Below are 19091 nucleotides of genomic sequence, written 5' to 3' on the forward strand. Positions count from 1 at the left end.
GTGGCTCCCTGTGGCCCGTTTCCCGGCCGGCGGCCCGTCCAGCGGCAGCTTTTGCTCTTGCAGCCGCCGCTTTCGGAGCGCTGGTGCGGGCGTTGCCTCACGCCGGTGCTGGGGAAGCGCAGCCCCGATGCGGGAGCCGGCGTGCGTTCGTTCCCTGGTGCCGGCGTTGCTCCTCCGCGCCCCGCTGGCGTTCGGCGCCCCGCCCGGGCGGCGGCCCTCGGGGGCTCGGGCTGCGGGGCCGTGGCTGGGCCAGCAGCGTCCCCTGCCCGCCTGCTTTCCGCGGACAGCTGTTTCTGAAGGAGTCGGGGGGTTCTTCTGAGCTTTTGGGATACTTTGCTTTACTCCGTGTATCTGAGAGAAAGTAAGATGGGTGTTCCGTGTATCTGAGAGAAAGTAAGATGGGTTTGTAGTTCTTTTCTCGAGCTGGAGGCTGGCAAACGGGCAGCGTGTGTTTAGAGGTAGGTCAGACGCCGAGGTGGTTGCTCGTTTCCAAGAACAGAATTCCAAGGAAGGCTTTAAAATCTCAGGCTGGCTTCGTTTGATCGAGGTTATCTGCGACCTTCCGTACGGCAGAGTGTGTAAAACGGGCATTAGGGTGTCTTTCTGGACTAAATGCTCTAATCCAGAGCAAAACAGTCCTTTTTTAGTCATCAGAGATGTTCTAGTCTTTATCGCTGGGGTGGAGTCGTTCTCACAACCCATAATTTAAGATTTTTAAGACTTTTTGAGAATTTTTGAGGAATAATTTTCAGTCTCTCTGGCTAAATGTGTATCTTCCCTTTTCCTGGTGCGTGGCGAGAGTAAGCGTTCCCTTTTCTTGTAAAAGGGAAATGTAAGGTTTCGCATGATAGTATTTCTGGGGGGGGATTATTTCATTTATGGGATTGCATACTAAACATTATTTAGAAATTCAAAGGCTTGAGTGTGAAGTGTAACAAAGGGTTTTTTTAAGCAACATAGAGGTCTAAACTGTAAAAATTCCCAACAAGAGATTCTTTTAAAGTATGTGCTGTTTAGGAAAAATATATGAGGTTGCAGCTTCAATAACTTTGATTCTTGGTTTTCACTCTGTGTTATCTATGTTGTATGCTGGAAAGGAGGTACTATAGAACGGATAGTTTATACATGTTTATGTATAGTTGTATTAAAAATGCACAAATGCAGGTAATTCTAAGTTTGGTATTGGTTGAGGATAATACTCCTTAAATTTAGTTTTGGGGGAGAAGGTGATGTGGGTATAAAATGCCAATGCTAAATGTTTTCCTTGAGAAAATTAGTTTAAAATCAAGGGTGCATGTTGTGGGGGGAAGTGCATTTTACCATAAAACAAGGCTCTTTCCATAGGTAGACAGAACTTGTTTTACAGGTGGATGTAAATATATCTTATGGCTACATATTAAATATTTCCAAGGTTGGTATTCTGAAATGAACTTCAACAAAAACTTCTCGTAAATGAAGCAGGGGTCTAATTTTGCAGCCCTTGGGCCTTTTTGGCAAACTGAAACCTGATGCTGTTTGAATGGGAAGACGTTCTGTGGTTCTTTAAACACAGAAAAACAGATGTAATACTAAAAAGTGAACTAATCAAGAACTTACTTTATTTTGACAGGTACAGCTAAAAGCTGAAGCTGTAATGCACCCATGAATGAGTAGTGCTAGTCTTGTACATCAATGGCCTCTGCGCCAATAATTCCAGACTCTTACAACCATGTGTTGGCAGAGTTTGAATGTTTGGATCCGTTGCTTTCTGCGCTCAGGCTGGATTCTAGTCGTCTGAAGGTGAGTTTGTGGTAGTTGGGAATTTTTTTGGTTTTGGTTTTTTGGTTGTTTTTTTTTTTTTAATTCAAATAATGACCTTATTTCATTTTTTATCTGATTAACCCACAGGATTAATCTTGTTCTTTTTGGGTGTATGCATGCTATCTTATGTGGGGGGGGAACACTTTGGGAAGAAGTAGTGAAGACAAAGGATCTTATTGCCTCTGTGTGTGTGTTTTCTTAATGTAACTGTGGGGTAAATAATACAGCCTTACACGGTTGCTGTCTTCTACTGTTTGCTCCAGTTGCGGAGAGTGCTATTCTATTATCTTTGATGACTGTGCTGCCAGTGTTTCAGGACTGGTACACACAGCTGGCAATGAAGCCTTTAAAAAATAACATAATAATGTAAGAAAAAGATACTGTTAGTACTTACTAGCAGCCGTGTTGTGCATTATAATTTTTATTCCTTCAGTGCACGTGTATAGCTGTGTCGAAGAGATGGCTAGCTCTAGGCAGTTCAGGAGGAGGACTGAACCTTATACAGAAAGATGGCTGGAAGCAAAGACTCTTTCTCACTCATAAGGTAAGGGTAGAGAATTCTATACAAAACTTTCCAGGGAAAATGGGACTGGGAAAGAGACATTGTTTCAAGTTAATTTTTATTAAGAGTCAACAGGCATTTTCAGCTTGCTAAATTGTCCAAATAAGGTGAAGGTTTGGACTGCTCCATTTAAAACAGGTTGTGGTATTGGAGTGTATCCCCACAGTGTGTGGTGTAATAGAATTCATGAGGTGTGAAAGAAATTACTTGAGAGGGTCAGACCTTTGTTTTTTAAATTCTTACTTTTAACAGCAGCAACAAAGTTACCTGACTATTTAAGAATTAGAAGAAAACTTTGAATATGAAACCAGAGCAACTCACATGTAGATAACTACCAATGTTTGGATGTCCAAACTATGAACTACCTGGATAAGCAAAGAAAAGACAGGCTGGCTTGCTTTTGCTGAAAGAGATTATGGAACAGGGATTGCTGTTTCTACAGCCAGATGCTATTTCCTGGGAGCCACTGCTGCTCCCACTGTAACATGAATGCAGCCATTTTTTTAAGGTTGGGAGCATCTCGCTTAATTCTGGCAAAACAACTTCCATAGGTGCAAGGACAGGAGACTGATTTCAGTGTTCTCCACATCAGAGAATGAACTGCAGTTGTTTCTCTTGATGCTGTTATGTTGTTGTCAGCTGCATCTTTTTAGAGTAAACTCAGTGTTTGCAAACAAAACCCAAACAAAAAAAAACCCAACACATTACAACAAAGTGGTAGCAGCTGTTGACGTGAATCTGGTTTATATCTTAGAGATAAAAGTTGTGTAGTGGTAAAGGCAGTACAAGAACAACTTTTACCTGTGCTTACTCCCATACTTGCTTTCAGGAAGGTGCCATTTCCCGGGTTGCCTGTTGTTTACATGATGAAGACTATGTTGCTGTCGCCACCAGGTGAGTGACTTAGAAACCTAAATTCTAGATAAATATTTTTAAGTAGCTTCTAAGTTTCAGACTTGGACATCTGCTGAGAACTTGGAGGGGGCCAGGGAATTAACTGGTAGAGGCCCCTACAGAATAATTCCCTGCATAGACAGTTTGCTTAACTTTTTTTCTGGAATAATTGTTCCAGAATAAGTATTATTTCTGTAACAGGACATCTATGGGAGAGCTGATGCATGTGAAGTTATGATGATAAATGTCTCCCTGAGACCTTTCAGCATCAAAATAAATACCCTCATTAACCTGGCAGAGTGAGATTGGTAGTTAATACCACTTACATTGTTTAAAATCCATTTAAATGCTTATTTTTCTGCATCCTTACTGGCAATTCCAGTAAATGTGAGAGTAGCCTTCCAAAGCTGCTGATACATCATAGTGCAAGGAAGGACACTTATTCTTCTTCAGAATTAAGAATGTGACACTTCTTGAAAGCATGCAATCTTAAACACAACCAGCTCTGAGATGTACTACTTTGCTTAGATTTTCTGTTTCTTTGGAATAATGCATCTTTATTAATGATAAAACATCAGAAAATTTATTCTCAAATTGTATTTTCTTTTTGAATTATTGTAGCCAAGGTCTTGTAGTAGTCTGGGAGCTGAATCAGGAACGTCGTGGGAAGCCAGAACGGATTTATGTTTCCTCTGAGCATAAGGGCAGAAAAGTCACAGCTCTGTGTTGGGATACAGCTGCTCTTCGTGTTTTTGTAGGAGATCATGTGGGAAAAGTATCAGCCATCAAGATTAACACATCGAAACACGGGAAGGTAAAATGTTGCATACTTTGTTTGAGATGAAGAGGTTCCCAGGGGATGATGTGTGGAATCTTTTTGTTCAGTATAGTAAAGTAGAACAGAGGAAACTTGCCAGCTGATGAAGTTCTGGTAGCTTTGACTGTTGGGATGAAGAACAGTCTTCTGCTCTTGAGACAACAGTAGAATTCCTAACCCGTGAACTTCCCCCACCCCCTCTTTTAGCTGTTTTAGTAATGTAACATAAAAATGCTTTCAAATGTACAGAATTAAAAACTGGCCGAGCTTCTTCCTCTTGGAATTTACAAGCATCCAAGCCCAGGGTCTTGGTGTTTCTGAGCCTGTTGGATTCCTTAGACTCCAGCTACAGGTTCAGCTGTGTGTTTTAGTCCTCGGCTCAGCTGTCAGTCTGAGAAAGGGCAATCCCAGACCCTGATTTTGCTTGGCTCTGTCTGGATACTCTTATTCTTAAAGATGTGGATTAGTTAAAATAAATGGTAGGTGGATGTCAAGCTTACATCCATTGCATTTTGTGCGAAGGGCACACAAATTAATGATACCAGCCTGATTTTTAGCCCTTGAGTGTTCTTTAACTTTTACCATTACTAGGTCCTTTTCTTCTCCTTTTAATCTGTAAGAAGGAGCACAGCCTGGAAATAGGTGTGTTCCTCCAGATCCTTTCTAGCCCTCATGAAGGATCTTGATGGAAAATTGACTTAAAAGTAGCAAGACTATTGCATTTAAAGAAAAGGCAAAAAAATTCAACTGTGCAAAGAGAGGGAAAAAGAAGAGGAGAGAAGGGCAAGGCCCACGGAATATGTCTGCTCATGCCTGTTAAAGGAATCGGACTGTTGAATCTCTCATGTAATGCACTTTGTTTGAAGTAGGGAATTGACACATTCCTAACAAAGAAAACAGCTTCAAGCTGTCAAAAATGGTGACCATCTGCTAGAAAATTTGAGTGCAGTTCCAAGTAGTTTCTTATTCATAAGAAGTCTGTCTATGGCTTTGTTCTGCCACCCATGCAAACTGAGACACTTGTATAATAAATAGTATTTGGGTAATTTGCTGCAGGGTAATAGAGAAAGTGAGTTCATGTAAACCACCTAAATCTGATGGAAGTTTTTTTGTATCAAGTAATCCCTCAGGTCTGTCTCCATAAAACTGTTTGCTGGCTGAAAGTACCCATGGGAGAGAATTGACAAAAGCACGAAGCTTACAAGAGCAAGAATAAAAACCCCTCTTAATATTACAAAAAACACACTCTTTATAAAGAAATGGCAGGGTGCTACAGGGATTTTTTTTTTTTTTCTTAAAACTTCAATAATGGTTTTAGGAAAAGGAGGATTTAGACTTTTATGCCTCTAAGCATTGAAGCCTTGTTTTGTAAGGGAGAGAGAAGAAAGGAACTGCTCTGTCTTATGCTGTGTATTTGTACCATACATGAGTCTTTTCCGAATTTTGTGATTTTAACTTAATGAAATAGTCTTTACTTTGAACTGAGGCCCTGTATGTTTTCTTTCTTTTTTCTTTTTAACTGTAGGCTGCTGCTACTTTTGTGATGTTTCCTGTTCAGATTATAACCACCGTAGATTCTCGTGTTGTTCAGCTTGATTATTTGGATGGAAGACTGCTCATATCTTCACTTACACGCACTTATTTGTGTGATACCGAGAGGCAAGTTATGTTTTACTTGTAAAATATTGGACTTTACAGAGTCACACAGAGTTTCTAAAGTGACCTCTGGAGATCTAGTCCAATTTTCCTGCTCAAAGCAGAGTTGGGTAGAATAGATTGTGCGGGACTGTGTCCAGTTAGATTTTGAGCATCTCCAGGGATGGAGACTCCACAAGCTCTCTGGGCAACCTTTTCCAGTGGTTCACCACCCTCACAATAATAGAGCTTTTTCTTATGTTGAAATGGAATTTCCTGTATTTCCATTTGTGCCCATTGCCTCTTGTCCTTTCACTGGGCACCACTGAGAGTAGTCTGGCTCCGTCTTCTTTACTCCCTCATCAGGTATTTATACACGTGGGATGAGATGAGTTCCAACTCTGAGCCTTCTCTGTTCCAGGCTGACCAGCCCAGCTCTCTCAGCCTCTTCTTATAAGACAGGTGCTGCAATTCCTTAGTTGTCTCTGTGGCCCATCGCTGGATTTGCTCCAGTATGTCCATGTGTCTCTTGTACTGGGGAGCCAGCACTCCAGATATCTCATCAGTGCTGAGAAGAGGGGAAAGATCACCTCCCTTGGCCTACTGGCAATGCTCTTCCTAATGCACCACAGGAAGCTTTTGGCCTTCTTTGCCAAAAGGGTGCATTGCTGGCTCATGATGACCTTGTTGTTCACCAGGATTCCCAGGCCCTTCTCTACAAAACTGCTTTCCAGCCAGTTGGCCTGTCCTGGTGCCTGGGATTATTCCTCCCCCAGTGCAGGACTTTGTGTTTCTCCATGTCTGTTTATCTAGCCCACGCTTCCTCAGTTTGTCTGTGAAGATGTTAGGAGAGGCGGTGTCAAAAGCCTTACTGAAGTCAAGATAAACAACATCCACTGCTCTCCTCATCTATCAAGCCAATCATTCTGTTGTAGAGGGCTATAAACATGATTTCCCCTTCGTAAATCCATGCCAACTATTCATAATCACTGTCTCGTCTTTCATGGGATTGGAAAAGGTTTCTGGGATCATTTGCACCATCACCTTCCCATTACCAGGTTGACCAACTGGTTCTGCTGAAAAAAAACCCCTTCATGATCTGAGCATTCGTTTAAACTAATAAATATTTCTGCACCCTGTCTTTTATAAACTTTGTGCAGGCTTTATAATATCTATTACAGACTTTTTTAAAGCACCAAAACCAATTCAGCAACTAGGATTTAGTATTTTTATTCTTCAAGAACAACATAAAATTAATAAGAGCCTTTATTAACATTGCTTTAACAAGTATGTTTCTTCCCCTAGAGAGAAGTTCTGGAAAATTGGTAACAAAGAGAGAGATGGAGAATTTGGAGCATGTTTCTTCCCTGTTGGAAAAAACAGTGGGAATCAACAGCCGTTAATATATTGTGCTCGACCTGGCTCAAGGATGTGGGAGGTGAACTTTGACGGGGAAGTGCAAAGCACACATCAATTCAAGCAGCTGCTCTCATCACCGCCTCTCCCTGTTGTTACCCTCAGGTAGAAGCATGAGTGTTATCGGTGATAAACTTGCTTGGGACTTCTAGACTAACGAAAAGAACTGCCTTAATACTGAGAAGATTAAATTACCTCCTAGTGCAGTTAAGCATTAATCCTAGCTGTCATCTTAATACGTTCTCCTCTAATAACAGAAACCAGTATCTGAGTTATCAAAAATGCCAAAGCCTTGATTCTGCAGGTATGTCTGTGTGACTACCGCAATGAATGCTGCTGTCATAAGACTATGTTTATTTAAGCCAGCCTTGTATTTCCAGGGTTAAGAATACTATATTAAGGAAGCGATATTGTTGTAGTTATGCTTGTAACGGATACTAGTTTTACTTTACAGGCTGGATCCTCATTATACTAGTTCCAGCTGCTCTCCACAATCTTTATCTTTCCCCAAGCTACTGTATTTGACGTGAGTATTTGTCAGCATAACTTCCTGTTGATAAAGTAGACTTAAAAATAAAACAGTTGTATTTTCTCCTAATTTATATTATCGACTTCATCTTTTTGCCTAAGAATTTTCCAAGTATCGTGCTAAACAACGCACTTCTCATTTGCTGTATGTAAGCCAATGCCATCCCTGCATATTTTACAGTGACTACCACAATTAACTGTTGCACCGTTAACGTCTGCTTTGCTTGCAGTGAGCACTGTGTGATGACCTGGACAGAAAGAGGCATTTATATTTTTCTTCCCCAAAGTGTTCAAGTCTTACTCTGGAGTGAAATAAAAGGTAAACCAAGAATCTTCGCTTTGTAATATTGTCTGTTACGTTTGTCACTTCTGAAGCCCTTGCCTAACATGGAGCCTTTTCAAGCTCAATTTCTGCAGCTAGATTGCAGAACATTGATCAGAAAACTGTTTTTCATTGTCATCTGTGAGGTATATGCTTGAATATTAACCCTCTCCCCACCTCCTCCAGCCAACCCCTCCCTCCACACTTCTGAAAACATGCTTGAGAAACAAAACGTGGTGTAGAGTGAATCTTAAAATACAGTTATCAAATAGTGAGAGGTAATAACCTGCAGTATTAGTGAGGTAATACCTGCAGTATCCTTTACTCACTTCTGTTTATTCAGGTTTATTGTCAGGTGTCCTGTGAAGGATAATCTGGCAGCTGAAAGCTTAAAACCTGTTTTTTCTAACACCTGTCTAAATTGGAGCCAGGGAATGTACTTATTTGGCAGATGAGTGAGGCCTCATAAATGGTTTTAAGCGTAGTCCTAGAACCGTTAGTCACAGTCAGTCTTTTCCTTCCCCTTCTCTCCCTGCCTTTGATGTTAAGTTTCCAGTGCCTTTGTCATAGAGTGTTTGCATATAGCATAACTATTTCATTTGAAAACTGCTGAAAGGTCGAAGTGTTTTTCTACTAGCAAATGTTTTCCTTCTGTTTCAAAGCTTACAATGATGTATTTCTCATCTTTATCAGTCTTTAGTTTTTCATCCCCCTTCAGAGGAAAAGGAAACTTCTCAGTAACGTTAGTGTACTTTTTGAATGCTTTCTAGAAATGCAGCTCTGTAAAGTTTTGATACTTTAACTGTGCTTTATAGTTGTTAGATACTAGCTTAGCACTCTTCAGTGTTTGTTTTCTCCATGCCACTTGTGCTACAGTGTATTAGGCTTTTGCATGCATTTGCAGTCAGATGGGAAACATGTTTTCACCTTCCTTCAGGAACAGAAAGGAATGTTGACTAACAATTTCAGTCCTTTAGATATTTCTGTGCATCTTGTTTTGCAGATATTCAGGATATTGCAGTTTACAAAAGTGAGTTGTTCTGTCTGCATACAAATGGAAAAGTTCTGCACCTCTCCCTTCTGCTGGTAGACCGCTGCATAGAGCGTCTGATAAGAAGAGGGTTCTGGACACTTGCTGCCAGGGTCTGTTGTCTCTTCCAAAATTCAATCATTTCTTGCAGAGTAAGTAAATACGTCTTTGTAAACGTGCAATGCAACTTCACTCTGTTTCCTGTCACCCTCTTCCATTAAGTTACGTAGGTTTCTGAGATTCATATTCTTGGAGTTTTTAAAAAGTCTTCTAAACGTTACACTTTTAGGATGAAAATTAGCTTCCATATATGGTACCTTTTGCTTTTCACATGTGCATTAGAAATAATGTTTCTGTTTCACTGTGTGCTTTATAGGCAAGAAAAAATTTGCCTCTAGACAAGCTGGAGCACTTGAAGTCTCAGCTGGATGCCTCAACCCAACAAGATCTCATTATGCAGCTGGAAGAACTAATTTCAAAGTTGGAACCTCTAGATTCTGCGTGCAGCAGTAGAAGGAGCAGTATTTCATCTCATGTAAGCGTATTGGTAGTGCCAAAAATGTTACCTGCAGATTTTATCTTTATGAATTAAAATCACCTCGTTGCTCACTTTGAAGATAAGGCTTTCATTTTTACCATGTCTACTATAGCTGATAATGCTATTTTCTAAAATTAGGTGGGGTACAGAGGTATGAAGTACTACTGTTTGTATTCTTTAAGCTCTTAGACCTCTGCCTTTTTTCCATATTATTTTGTGGCTAATAGTTGAGATGTGGACAAAGATTGATACGAAGATGACTTTCTCCACAGCTGAGTTTAGTGTCTTAACATGCTTCAGTAAAGGTCATCTTGATTGTAACTGTAGTTTTATGTGGTGAAAATGGAATGTCCGAATGCTCAGAACTATCCTAGCCCTATTTAAAAAATTGTCTCACTCTATGAAGCTTAAGCAGAAAGCTCTAAGGAAAAAAAAAAAAATCAAAGCACATTTCTAATATTCTTTTACACGTACAGCTGCTTGGTATTGTCTTGGCTTCCCAGCAGCTTTTCAAGAAAGGGGAAATATTTCGTATCAGTTGCTGCTTTCACTGTAACAATGTTTAAAAAGTAAAGTTTAAAAAGACAAAGTAATGTAAATTCCATCTTGATGTGGTAGACGAGTTTTTTTTCATTAGTAGATGGGAAAGTAAACTACATAGACTGACCATGAGCAAAAGAATGTACGTGTGTCCTGGAACTAAATAGTTTTGCAGGTTCCGTAATTGTGCTAGCTGAGTATGGTTAACCAGCAAAAAGAATACAGACTCTTGGGTACACAGGTACAAAGGGGTGAAGTGACAGTCTTGGATGCAGGGCTAAAGCAGAGATGGTTTTTATCTTGTACTAAGTACACCAGTTGTTCTGCAGGCTGCTTTCCTAAAAGCAATTGTGGCATATAAATCTTCATAAAGTCACTGGACTGCACGCTTGTTGGCATGTGTGTACTTTTCCATTCTGGATGTGTCAAAAATACGCTGTTATATCGGGATTTTCCAGACAGTGAATTACGAAGTGCTGTGAGGTTATTTGTGTGGGTATGGTTGGTTGAGTTCGTTGCAGGAAGTTTAACAAGGAAGTGCAACTCGCACAACATCTAACTCCTCTCCCTTGTCTGACAGGAAAGCTTCAGTGTCTTAGACTCTGGAATATATCGTGTTATTAGTCGAAGAGGCAGTCAGTCAGATGAAGATTCATGTTCTCTCCACAGTCAGACGTTCTCAGAAGATGAGAGACTTAAAGAATTTCCTGCACACCAGGAAGATGAGCAAGTAGAACTTGGTAATATTTCTTAATGAAAATATGTTGTTCGGATGCAATTTTTATTTATTCTACAAGAATTTGATTGGGTTGGCTCTGTGCTCTTATTTTCCACTATCAAGTTATCCATGATTAAATCCTCTAATTGATCAATGGGAACACAGTCGCCCCACCTTGCAGTCAAACTCTTTTCTTGAAACATTGGGGTGAAACGCTGGCTCCACAGAAATCCAAGCTTAAAAACAAGCACAACCCAGAGAAACAAAACAAAAGGTCTAGAGGGCTTTTACCAAGCTAGGACTTCACTCAAATTTCCGCCACCTCTCCTCTCTGTGCACTTCAGCATTAATACTAAGATTCTCCCAGCTGACTATGCCAGTGTTACTTGAGCTTCAAATGAGATTTGTTTGCTGACGCTATCCGTCCAGTAATATTAGGTCCAGGAAAGCATTTCTTAATCTTGGCTCTGGCTTTATATTTCTTCACGCAAAACAGTAGGTTTATGATGTGTTCTTAACTTTCTTGCGGGGTTTCATTTGTAAAAGGGATCATCTCTTACATGTGTATACATTAGCATAGGGATGATAGAATTGTTATTAGCTAACATCCAGGGAGCTTTTTTTATTTCCTAATGAATATCTGTCACTGGGCGAAAGCTAGAGTGAGACAATAATGGGTCTTGTTCTCTGCTCTGGTTGGGATTGGGAGGGATGCAGAAACCCGGGATGATGAGGAGCTGGCTTAGTTCCAGGTACGGTAGAGAGGCTTTCTAATAAAAAAGCTGCTCTTTAGCTTTTGCAGAGAGTAGATGCCAGTTGAGGATGGAGAGAATTTGGGTGCCTTGTTGTGGGAAGACCACAATGGGGAGGGAGAGTATAGGAATTAGTATTTATGCCCCTACTTGTCAGTAGTGTTATCCTGCTGACAAACCTACGTGCTGTTTGTAGCACTTATGTGTACGTTTGCCTCTTTACCTACATCACCATAAAAACAACAGATGAGAAAACTTGGAAAGAAGTGTATCATTTCCCATATTAAAGCTCTAAAATGAAGGGACGTAGTTTTTGAATGTCGGAATATAGAAAAGTTCTATCTGTTCAACAAGAGATAACAAATTTTCTGATTATTTCAAAGTAGAGAAGTTCTAGATGCTTCTTGAAGCATGTGTACTTAATTTGGTATTTAAGAGAAATGGACTTAGTGTTTCCCTGCTCACATTTATGTAAGATGTCATAAGTCTTTAGGCTTCTAACCTGCATAATGAACAAAAGCAGCCTTAGTTACAAGCAGTCTTAAAATCAGTTGTGACCTTTAGGACCTATCTAGAGATATTGTGGATTCTGATGGTAGAATTTCTGTAACAGCATGGTATCTTTTCCTCTCAACAGTGCAGATAGTGCTGACTGTTGCAAAATGCAGTGTCATCCTTACTTAAAAGGATCCTTTTTTTCTTATTTACATCACTTAAAAGATACAGTGTGTGTTTGTACCAGGAAATGATTAATCAAAACACATTGTAGATACTGTTAGGGGTATAAGAGTGAAAAGGAAATAGTCAGTGATTCTATATTTCCTGTGATTCTTATCAAAAGCCAGAGAGCTGTGGGTTCAATTATATTTTGAAGTCCGTTCAAATAAAAGGGTGATTTATACCTTAACGATGGCTTATGTGTCTCTGTATGTTCGTATGTGATTTAGGTTTTAGGAAATCATGCAATGTGAATTGATGTATGCCACAATACTTAATTTTCCTAGATGTTTAAGTAACTGTCAGTGGATTAAATCAAGATTTTTGTCCCCTAAATGGACTGTAAGTCTACTTTTAGAAGATAGTTTTCATACAGTCGTTGATCATCATTTGCCTTGTTATAGAGCCAAAAGACTATTAGCAAAGCAGACCTGCCAGATTCAAAGGCAGTAATAAAATGGCCCTTGAAACCAAATAGCACTTTTCTGGCTCCCCACATTCTTGAATATTAAGTATGAAAATATCCCATGCAGGTTATCCATTACTGAATTAGGGACTCGCAGTTTGTTTCACTGTTCCATTTTTGCCAGGCCACTGTTTCATGACTCTTTATTTCAATTCCATTTGTTAGACAATGTATCTCATGCATCTGTGACGGTTGAGGCTGACCGGAATGAGACATTTCTCCCATTCAGTATTCCTTTGTCATTTCGTTCCCCATCTCCTCTCGTCTCTCTCCAAGCTGTCAAAGAAAGGTAAAACTTGCAGCAGGTTCACTCATCCATTACATCTTTCCTTTTTCTGTCCTCTGAATTTGTAGCGTTATCTGGTTTAGTTCGTACTCTGTTCTGCAAAAATGTAACGTTTGAACTGAAACACTGGAGATGTAGTCAAGTTTGCTAGACAATTTAAACCTTCCATCTTGACTCTAATGAAGATATGAAGAGCTGCTGTTAACTTTAGTGGAGCCAAGATTTCAGCCTCAGTTTTGAAATGGCTAAGAATGTTCAAATGTCCAAGAATGTTTAACATTACCCTGTAAACTGTGGTTGTGATTTGTATTCAAAGCAAACTTGCTGAGTATTGTTTTGGGATTTTGCTTTTCTGGTACTTAGATTTCTGAACAGTGAGTGAAGGCTGCCTGTGTTGCTTGGGGACAAACATTAAAATATTAAAAGCATGCTAGATATTGCTAAAACACTCTTGCGAAGTATACCATGTGATCTGCCATCTCCCCCCCATACACCTTGCAGTGAATCTAATCAATTCCCCGAGTGTTTATGGAATAATGGTAGCTTATACCTGGTACAAGTAAATATGGTAGTGTCCGTTTTATGCAGAAATCAAATTGCTATTTTAAAACTCACTTTAAAAAACAGGGGGGGATGAATATAAAGGAGATGGTGTTAAATCCGTAACTTAAAAAGTTGGGGGGGGGGGGGAAGGTTTTTGTTTTTTTTGTAAAAATTTGAAAAGGGGGGGGGGGGAAAGTTTGTTAGTTTCTTAGCTAAAATGTTGCTGGCCCATAATGATAGTCTGAAAAATTGCGTAGCCCTCCCTTGATCACTTAGGTGTGTGAATTATGTCCTGCAACAAAAAATTGTAGCTGATATCAATAGTGTGAGGATCTCAGAATAACCTTCAGAAGTACATGCAATGTTTTGAATTCTTTCTAAACTGTAAGCAGTTTTTAGGACTTTGCTAGTAATAAGTGTTTCCACTAATAGTGAATACTTGAAGATTTAGTTATCACTATATTCAGTTTATAATTGAATAAAATACTATCATATTTACAGTTAATTTTTAAAAATTTACCTTTAATCCTTCTATACATTAAAGTCCAATTGTTTTGCTACATTTGAATCCTTTCTCTCTTCTGCAGCAACCTTCAGCTTTTGCTATACCTTGGTATAGTAAAGATGCCATATTCTCTGGCAAGCAAGTAAAAGGGTTGCTTTTTTCTTGATGCTCTTAAACTAGTTCTTGTCCAGAAAGCAAGAAGCTGATTCTTCTGTTCAACTCTCAATGACATAGTTCTCTTCATGGCGGTGGTACAAATAATTGGGTTTTGGTATGTTCACTGGGCTTCCTCTTGAATAAAATACCCAAAGGGATAGGGACTGATGACGTGAAAAGGACGTTTTTAGTAAGCTTTGTCATCTGAAGAATTAACTTGGGGTATTGTAAAACTTTCTTACCACCAAGAGGGACATAATTTCCTAATGATGCTTTCTGTTTATAAGCTTTAAAATGCAATGTAGCCAATCTGCATTTATTTGCATACGAATATATGTGAAAATGTAAGCACTAATGTTAGTATGTGATCCTGTTTCTCCAGCAGCAAAGAAACCAAGTCTTAAATACTTTAGGTTTTTATTCTGTGCTGGAAGTATGGATCATGACTGAAATACGAATTTTGAGCAGCTTCTTAGTGGGTTTTGTTCTTGTTGGTCATCACTGTTCTCATCCTTTTCTCAAGAGTCCTTCAGATTATAAAGTTTTCTGAAATCATGGTTTGAATGGAAAGGAAGTGCTTGATTTGTTTGGTTCTGAACTTCCAATTTTAAATGTTTGAACTTCTGACTCCTAGTGTTTCCAGCTTTGTACGCAAAACTACTGAAAAGATTGGCACGCTTCATATAAGTCCTGATACTAGAGGGAGGCAAGAAGCAAAGGATGATGAGCAGCTGCAGGAGTTGACTGTTAATCTGGTAGCATCTCCCCAGGAAGAGAAAGAGTGAGTGCAAAATCACGTTTTCTTAGCAATTGCATTTGCTGGGGATTCTGAGGATAACAACCTAAAGGAAAAACTACTGTTTCGAGTAGAACGGCAAGCTCAGTGTTAGGTTTTTGCAGCTGCCTTCATTACTATGGTGGGTTTCACTGGTTCTCCCTGACTCCTTTCCTAGAAGCTGATTAGGCAATGAACACTTCTGGGTGGTGGAGCATGCACTCTCCACAGTGCTGTAATAACTGAAGAGCAAGAACGTAGTATATTACACTACATGAGAATTGCTGATCTGTGATGCTCATTATAGTTATGGACGTGATATGAACTGTGAGTCCAACAGTTCATTTGCTGTCATTTCTGAGTGGGGAGTAAACGCTTTTATCTCCCTAAAAACATTTTTTTTTTTTTTTTAAATAATGGTAGCTATAAAACATTGAACTTCTTTAATAGTTGTCCAATTCATTTGCTGTCATTTCTGAGTGGGGAGTAAACGCTTTTATCTCCCTAAAAACATTTTTTTTTTTTTTTTAAATAATGGTAGCTATAAAACATTGAACTTCTTTAATAGTTGTCCAATTAATACAGAGCTAAGTTACTTCATACTCCAATGATTTGCTAACTTACGTTTTGGACTAACTTTCATATAGTGGCACGATACTGATTTTTATTCAGTACCTTCAGAAATCTGCTGTAGTTGGAGTAGAAGCCATTATAGAAGGTCACAAAAATATATTATCGGTTGCTCTTCATGCCCAATTCATCCATAATGTCTGTTGAGCTGTTCCTTCTTTAGAAATTAAAGCTTTCTATTTTTTTTAATGAAGGAATTAATGTTGTTTCCTCACAAATTTGAGGAAATTTGTGAGGAAATCTTCACTTAAATTACTAAAGATAATGCTTCAGATAAGACTGAAATTAATGTGTTTTTCTAGGTTAGAACCACAGAGCTGCCAGCTTCCAGAGGAGGACCATCTAAGAGATCTCAAGGCTGCAACAGCAGAAGCTATGTAAGCAGGGAAACTTTTTAGTGTATAGATATATTGGGTTTTGGTAGAAAAATGATTTTTTAAATTACTATTTTTTTATTCGTTACATAAATATAAAAGTAATGCTGTAAATGTCTATTAACTTAAACTGAAAGGATCTCATTTGGTTAATTCATTTGGTTAATGATTTGTTTCCCCTATGTAAAACCAAGCAAAACCCACTAAAAACTTTAGCATTATCCTTTTGTCCTAATTACAAGCATAGTTTAAAAAAACAAATCCTAAACCACCTAACAAAGAAAAATCTATTCTGAAAGAAATCTTGAGGAACTCAGAATGTTCTAATATCAAATGTAGACAGCCTAAGTAGCCTAAATTCTGTTTGATGCACTCAAAACAACAGCCGACCATAAGTCAAGTTTAGGAATATACTTTGAGTTTCACAAAACATATATAATACTTCACTTGTGGCATCTTATAACTGTCAAGCAACTTAGCAAACTTCTTTTTTATGCTACAGAGCCAAACTCCAGGATCCCCTGGTTTTGTTAGAACCACAGTCTATGAGAAGGGTTTTACAGGAATGGCTTATCTATCTAGAAGAAAAGTTAGGCAGCAAAGAGCATTCTGCTTCCTCTATTAAGAAAAGCAAGACTGTGTGTGCTGAAGAAGAGAGGGCAGTCCTGGAGGAAAACCTACGACTGGATCCAACTGATGGAGACCCAGCAGACAAAGAACAGAGTAGTATCTTGGAAGACTGCACTGAAGAGGAAAATGCTGATGAAACCTGTGTAAGCAAAACCATGTGTGAAAATAGTACTGATTTGAAGGGACCTTTGGACTGCTGCTTTCAAGTGTCTCCTCCATGTGTCATAGAACCGGATGTTCAGAAAGATCTCGTTGAGTTGACAACACTGTGTTTTGAGCTGCGTGTATTTTCTTGTGGAAATGGTGAGGCAGAGGAAAGCTCTGATGGAAGTCTGCCACTAGCAGCTTCGTGGACCTTGGCTTGTAGGTTTATGCGAAGCTACTTCTTTCTTTTGGATTTAAAAAGACTAAAGCAGTGTATTATAACCATGTATGCAACCAGTCCTAATGTATGGGAAACGTACATCACAGGATTGAAAGGTAACTAATGAAAATTTTATTGCATAAGACTGGGAGAAAAAAGAAAAAAGCTTGAAGACACTTCCATTTGTGTCTGCAAATTTTCCTTCTGCAGGTGTAGAAGGGGGAGGGCGAGGATGGTTTGTGTGTGGGAGTTTTTGTTCTGGTTTTGGGTTGCTTGGTGGTTTGTTTTCTCCCCAAAGGCTAACTTACGAAGAACTGCTGGCTCCTTGGAGAGACTGTTGCTCCCCCCACTTTGCAATTGTGAACCTTTTAATTTATATGGAGCTTGTTGGTTGAACATTGTAGTGATTACAGACCAGATCTATTTAAAAACAAATATATGTGCTTCAAAGAGCAAAAGCATCTTAATTAGAATCATATGTCTATAGAAACAAGGCAAAAGCTAGGGGAGGGGCTTCAGTATTTGCACTGGAAATGGAAGATTCGACTTGTAGAGAAATGTCGTTAATGTGAAACAAAACTGAATGGGATAGATGGTTCCATGCAAATGAGTGGCTTGTGATCACATGAGACTTCCTTTTTCCACAGAAATCTTTTCTGATCTTTTTGATGCCTCTTTAGCCTTATTGAACCAAAGCTTCCTGATTATATTGGAAAACAGAACTTCATCTGTTCTCTGCATTCAGTTTCTGCTTTACACATTTCTTTTAAGAGTGAATTAAAGTCTTAGCATTGATTTGGCACCAACAGAGAGTAGTCAAACAACAGAATCTTGCTTTGAGGGTTAGTTTCTCTGTTCACTATTTGGATTCTGAGAGCCCTAGAAGCGACAGTAATGCGTGATTCCCAGTTTGTCCTCAGTTGGACTGCACTTGTGCCTGTAGATTAATACTCACATTTCATCAGGATCAAGGTTTGTGTTGAATTCTGCATTCTGTGAAGTCAGTGTCTAAGCTGAAGGTTTTATTAATAGAAGCAAATCGTAATACATGAAAACTGATGCAGATCTGCGTTGTATTCAGCAAGCCATATGTCCTGCAGTGGGCTATCTTTTTTCACGAGAGGAAAAATTGCCTCCTCAGAAATCTAAAGAAAAGTAAAATATATCAAGAATATCATTCCATGCCTTAATTGTATCATTTTATAACTGTAATTTGCTGTAAGCATAGATTAGTGATGTTGATTTCTATGAAATGAACAAGTAGGATCTGTTCACTTACTACTGTTAGCTAGAGAGTTCCATGAAAGTAGTGATAACTTTTGTCCTTAAGCTTAAAAAGAGCTGTGTGCGTGTTAAGAAAAAAAACAACTTGTCCGTGTCTTGTAACTTGTGCGCTGACTTATTTCAGAACTAACTTGTCACAGTCCAGTGGCTTTAGCAATGGAAAATGAAGATATGTTGAAAATACTGAAACAGCTGCATGACCTGGGGCCTTGGGATGATAGCCCGATATTACTGGTACATGCTCAAAGGTTTGTAGCCCAGTCCTTTTTTTTCTCTTCAGTGTTGTTAACTTGCTAGCAGGAATTGGTTCACTTAGCATTTCATGAAGCTTTCTGGGAATCTTTTAAAGAGATCACTTTTCAGTACTATCTTGAATTTGCAAGAAAAAAAAATATAATTTTGCTGTTTGGTACTGAAAATAGTTTTTATCCTCTCTCTCCAGGCTTTATGAAAAATTTGGGGAAACAGCTCTTCGGCCCTTGATCAAGTTCCACCCCTCTATTTTGCCTACTGATATCAAACAGCTTTGCAGGAATGATCCAGCTCACTTTTTAGCATATTTAGATAGTTTGGTGAAATCAAAGCCAGAGGATAAAAGGTAAAGGGAATGTAGAATCTTCTTCGTCTGTCCGCTCTCTTCATCATGTAGCTGTGCGGGGTTGTTTTTGATTTTGTTTTTTGGGGGCTTTTTTTACTGTTTCTGTATCTGTCTAGTTGGTGTTCTTTAGCATTAGATTCCAATTCATTCTGCCAGTTTTAGTTGGTCTCTCAGACTGTTGTGTCTTTTTTTTTTTTGTTAGATTATATGC

The 19091-nt window shown here is 39.0% G+C and overlaps 1 protein-coding gene across 2 annotated transcripts in view; it reads left to right on the forward strand.

Annotated features, from left to right (window-relative positions):
- Positions 1-1612: 1612 nt before the first annotated feature.
- The window catches only part of HPS5 (HPS5, biogenesis of lysosomal organelles complex 2 subunit 2), a 20742-nt gene continuing 3263 nt past the window's right edge, over positions 1613-19091 (forward strand). The window contains exons 1-17 of one of the 2 annotated variants that reach the window (XM_009288764.2): positions 1613-1779; positions 2234-2344; positions 3192-3256; positions 3878-4070; positions 5599-5732; positions 7014-7229; positions 7579-7650; positions 7883-7971; positions 8978-9156; positions 9381-9539; positions 10663-10822; positions 12901-13024; positions 14860-15006; positions 15933-16007; positions 16507-17114; positions 18407-18530; positions 18725-18880. In XM_009288764.2, the coding sequence (XP_009287039.1) occupies positions 1672-1779; positions 2234-2344; positions 3192-3256; positions 3878-4070; positions 5599-5732; positions 7014-7229; positions 7579-7650; positions 7883-7971; positions 8978-9156; positions 9381-9539; positions 10663-10822; positions 12901-13024; positions 14860-15006; positions 15933-16007; positions 16507-17114; positions 18407-18530; positions 18725-18880 (2720 nt within the window). In that variant the 5' untranslated portion in view covers positions 1613-1671. Of the gene's footprint in view, positions 1780-2233; positions 2345-3191; positions 3257-3877; positions 4071-5598; positions 5733-7013; positions 7230-7578; positions 7651-7882; positions 7972-8977; positions 9157-9380; positions 9540-10662; positions 10823-12900; positions 13025-14859; positions 15007-15932; positions 16008-16506; positions 17115-18406; positions 18531-18724; positions 18881-19091 lie in introns of those variants that run through there. The other variant, XM_009288765.1, reaches the window with a different exon arrangement.

The sequence above is a fragment of the Aptenodytes forsteri genome, unplaced genomic scaffold (assembly GCF_000699145.1).
Source record: "Aptenodytes forsteri isolate BGI_AS27 unplaced genomic scaffold, ASM69914v1 Scaffold8, whole genome shotgun sequence".
Taxonomy (NCBI): Eukaryota; Metazoa; Chordata; class Aves; order Sphenisciformes; family Spheniscidae; genus Aptenodytes; species Aptenodytes forsteri.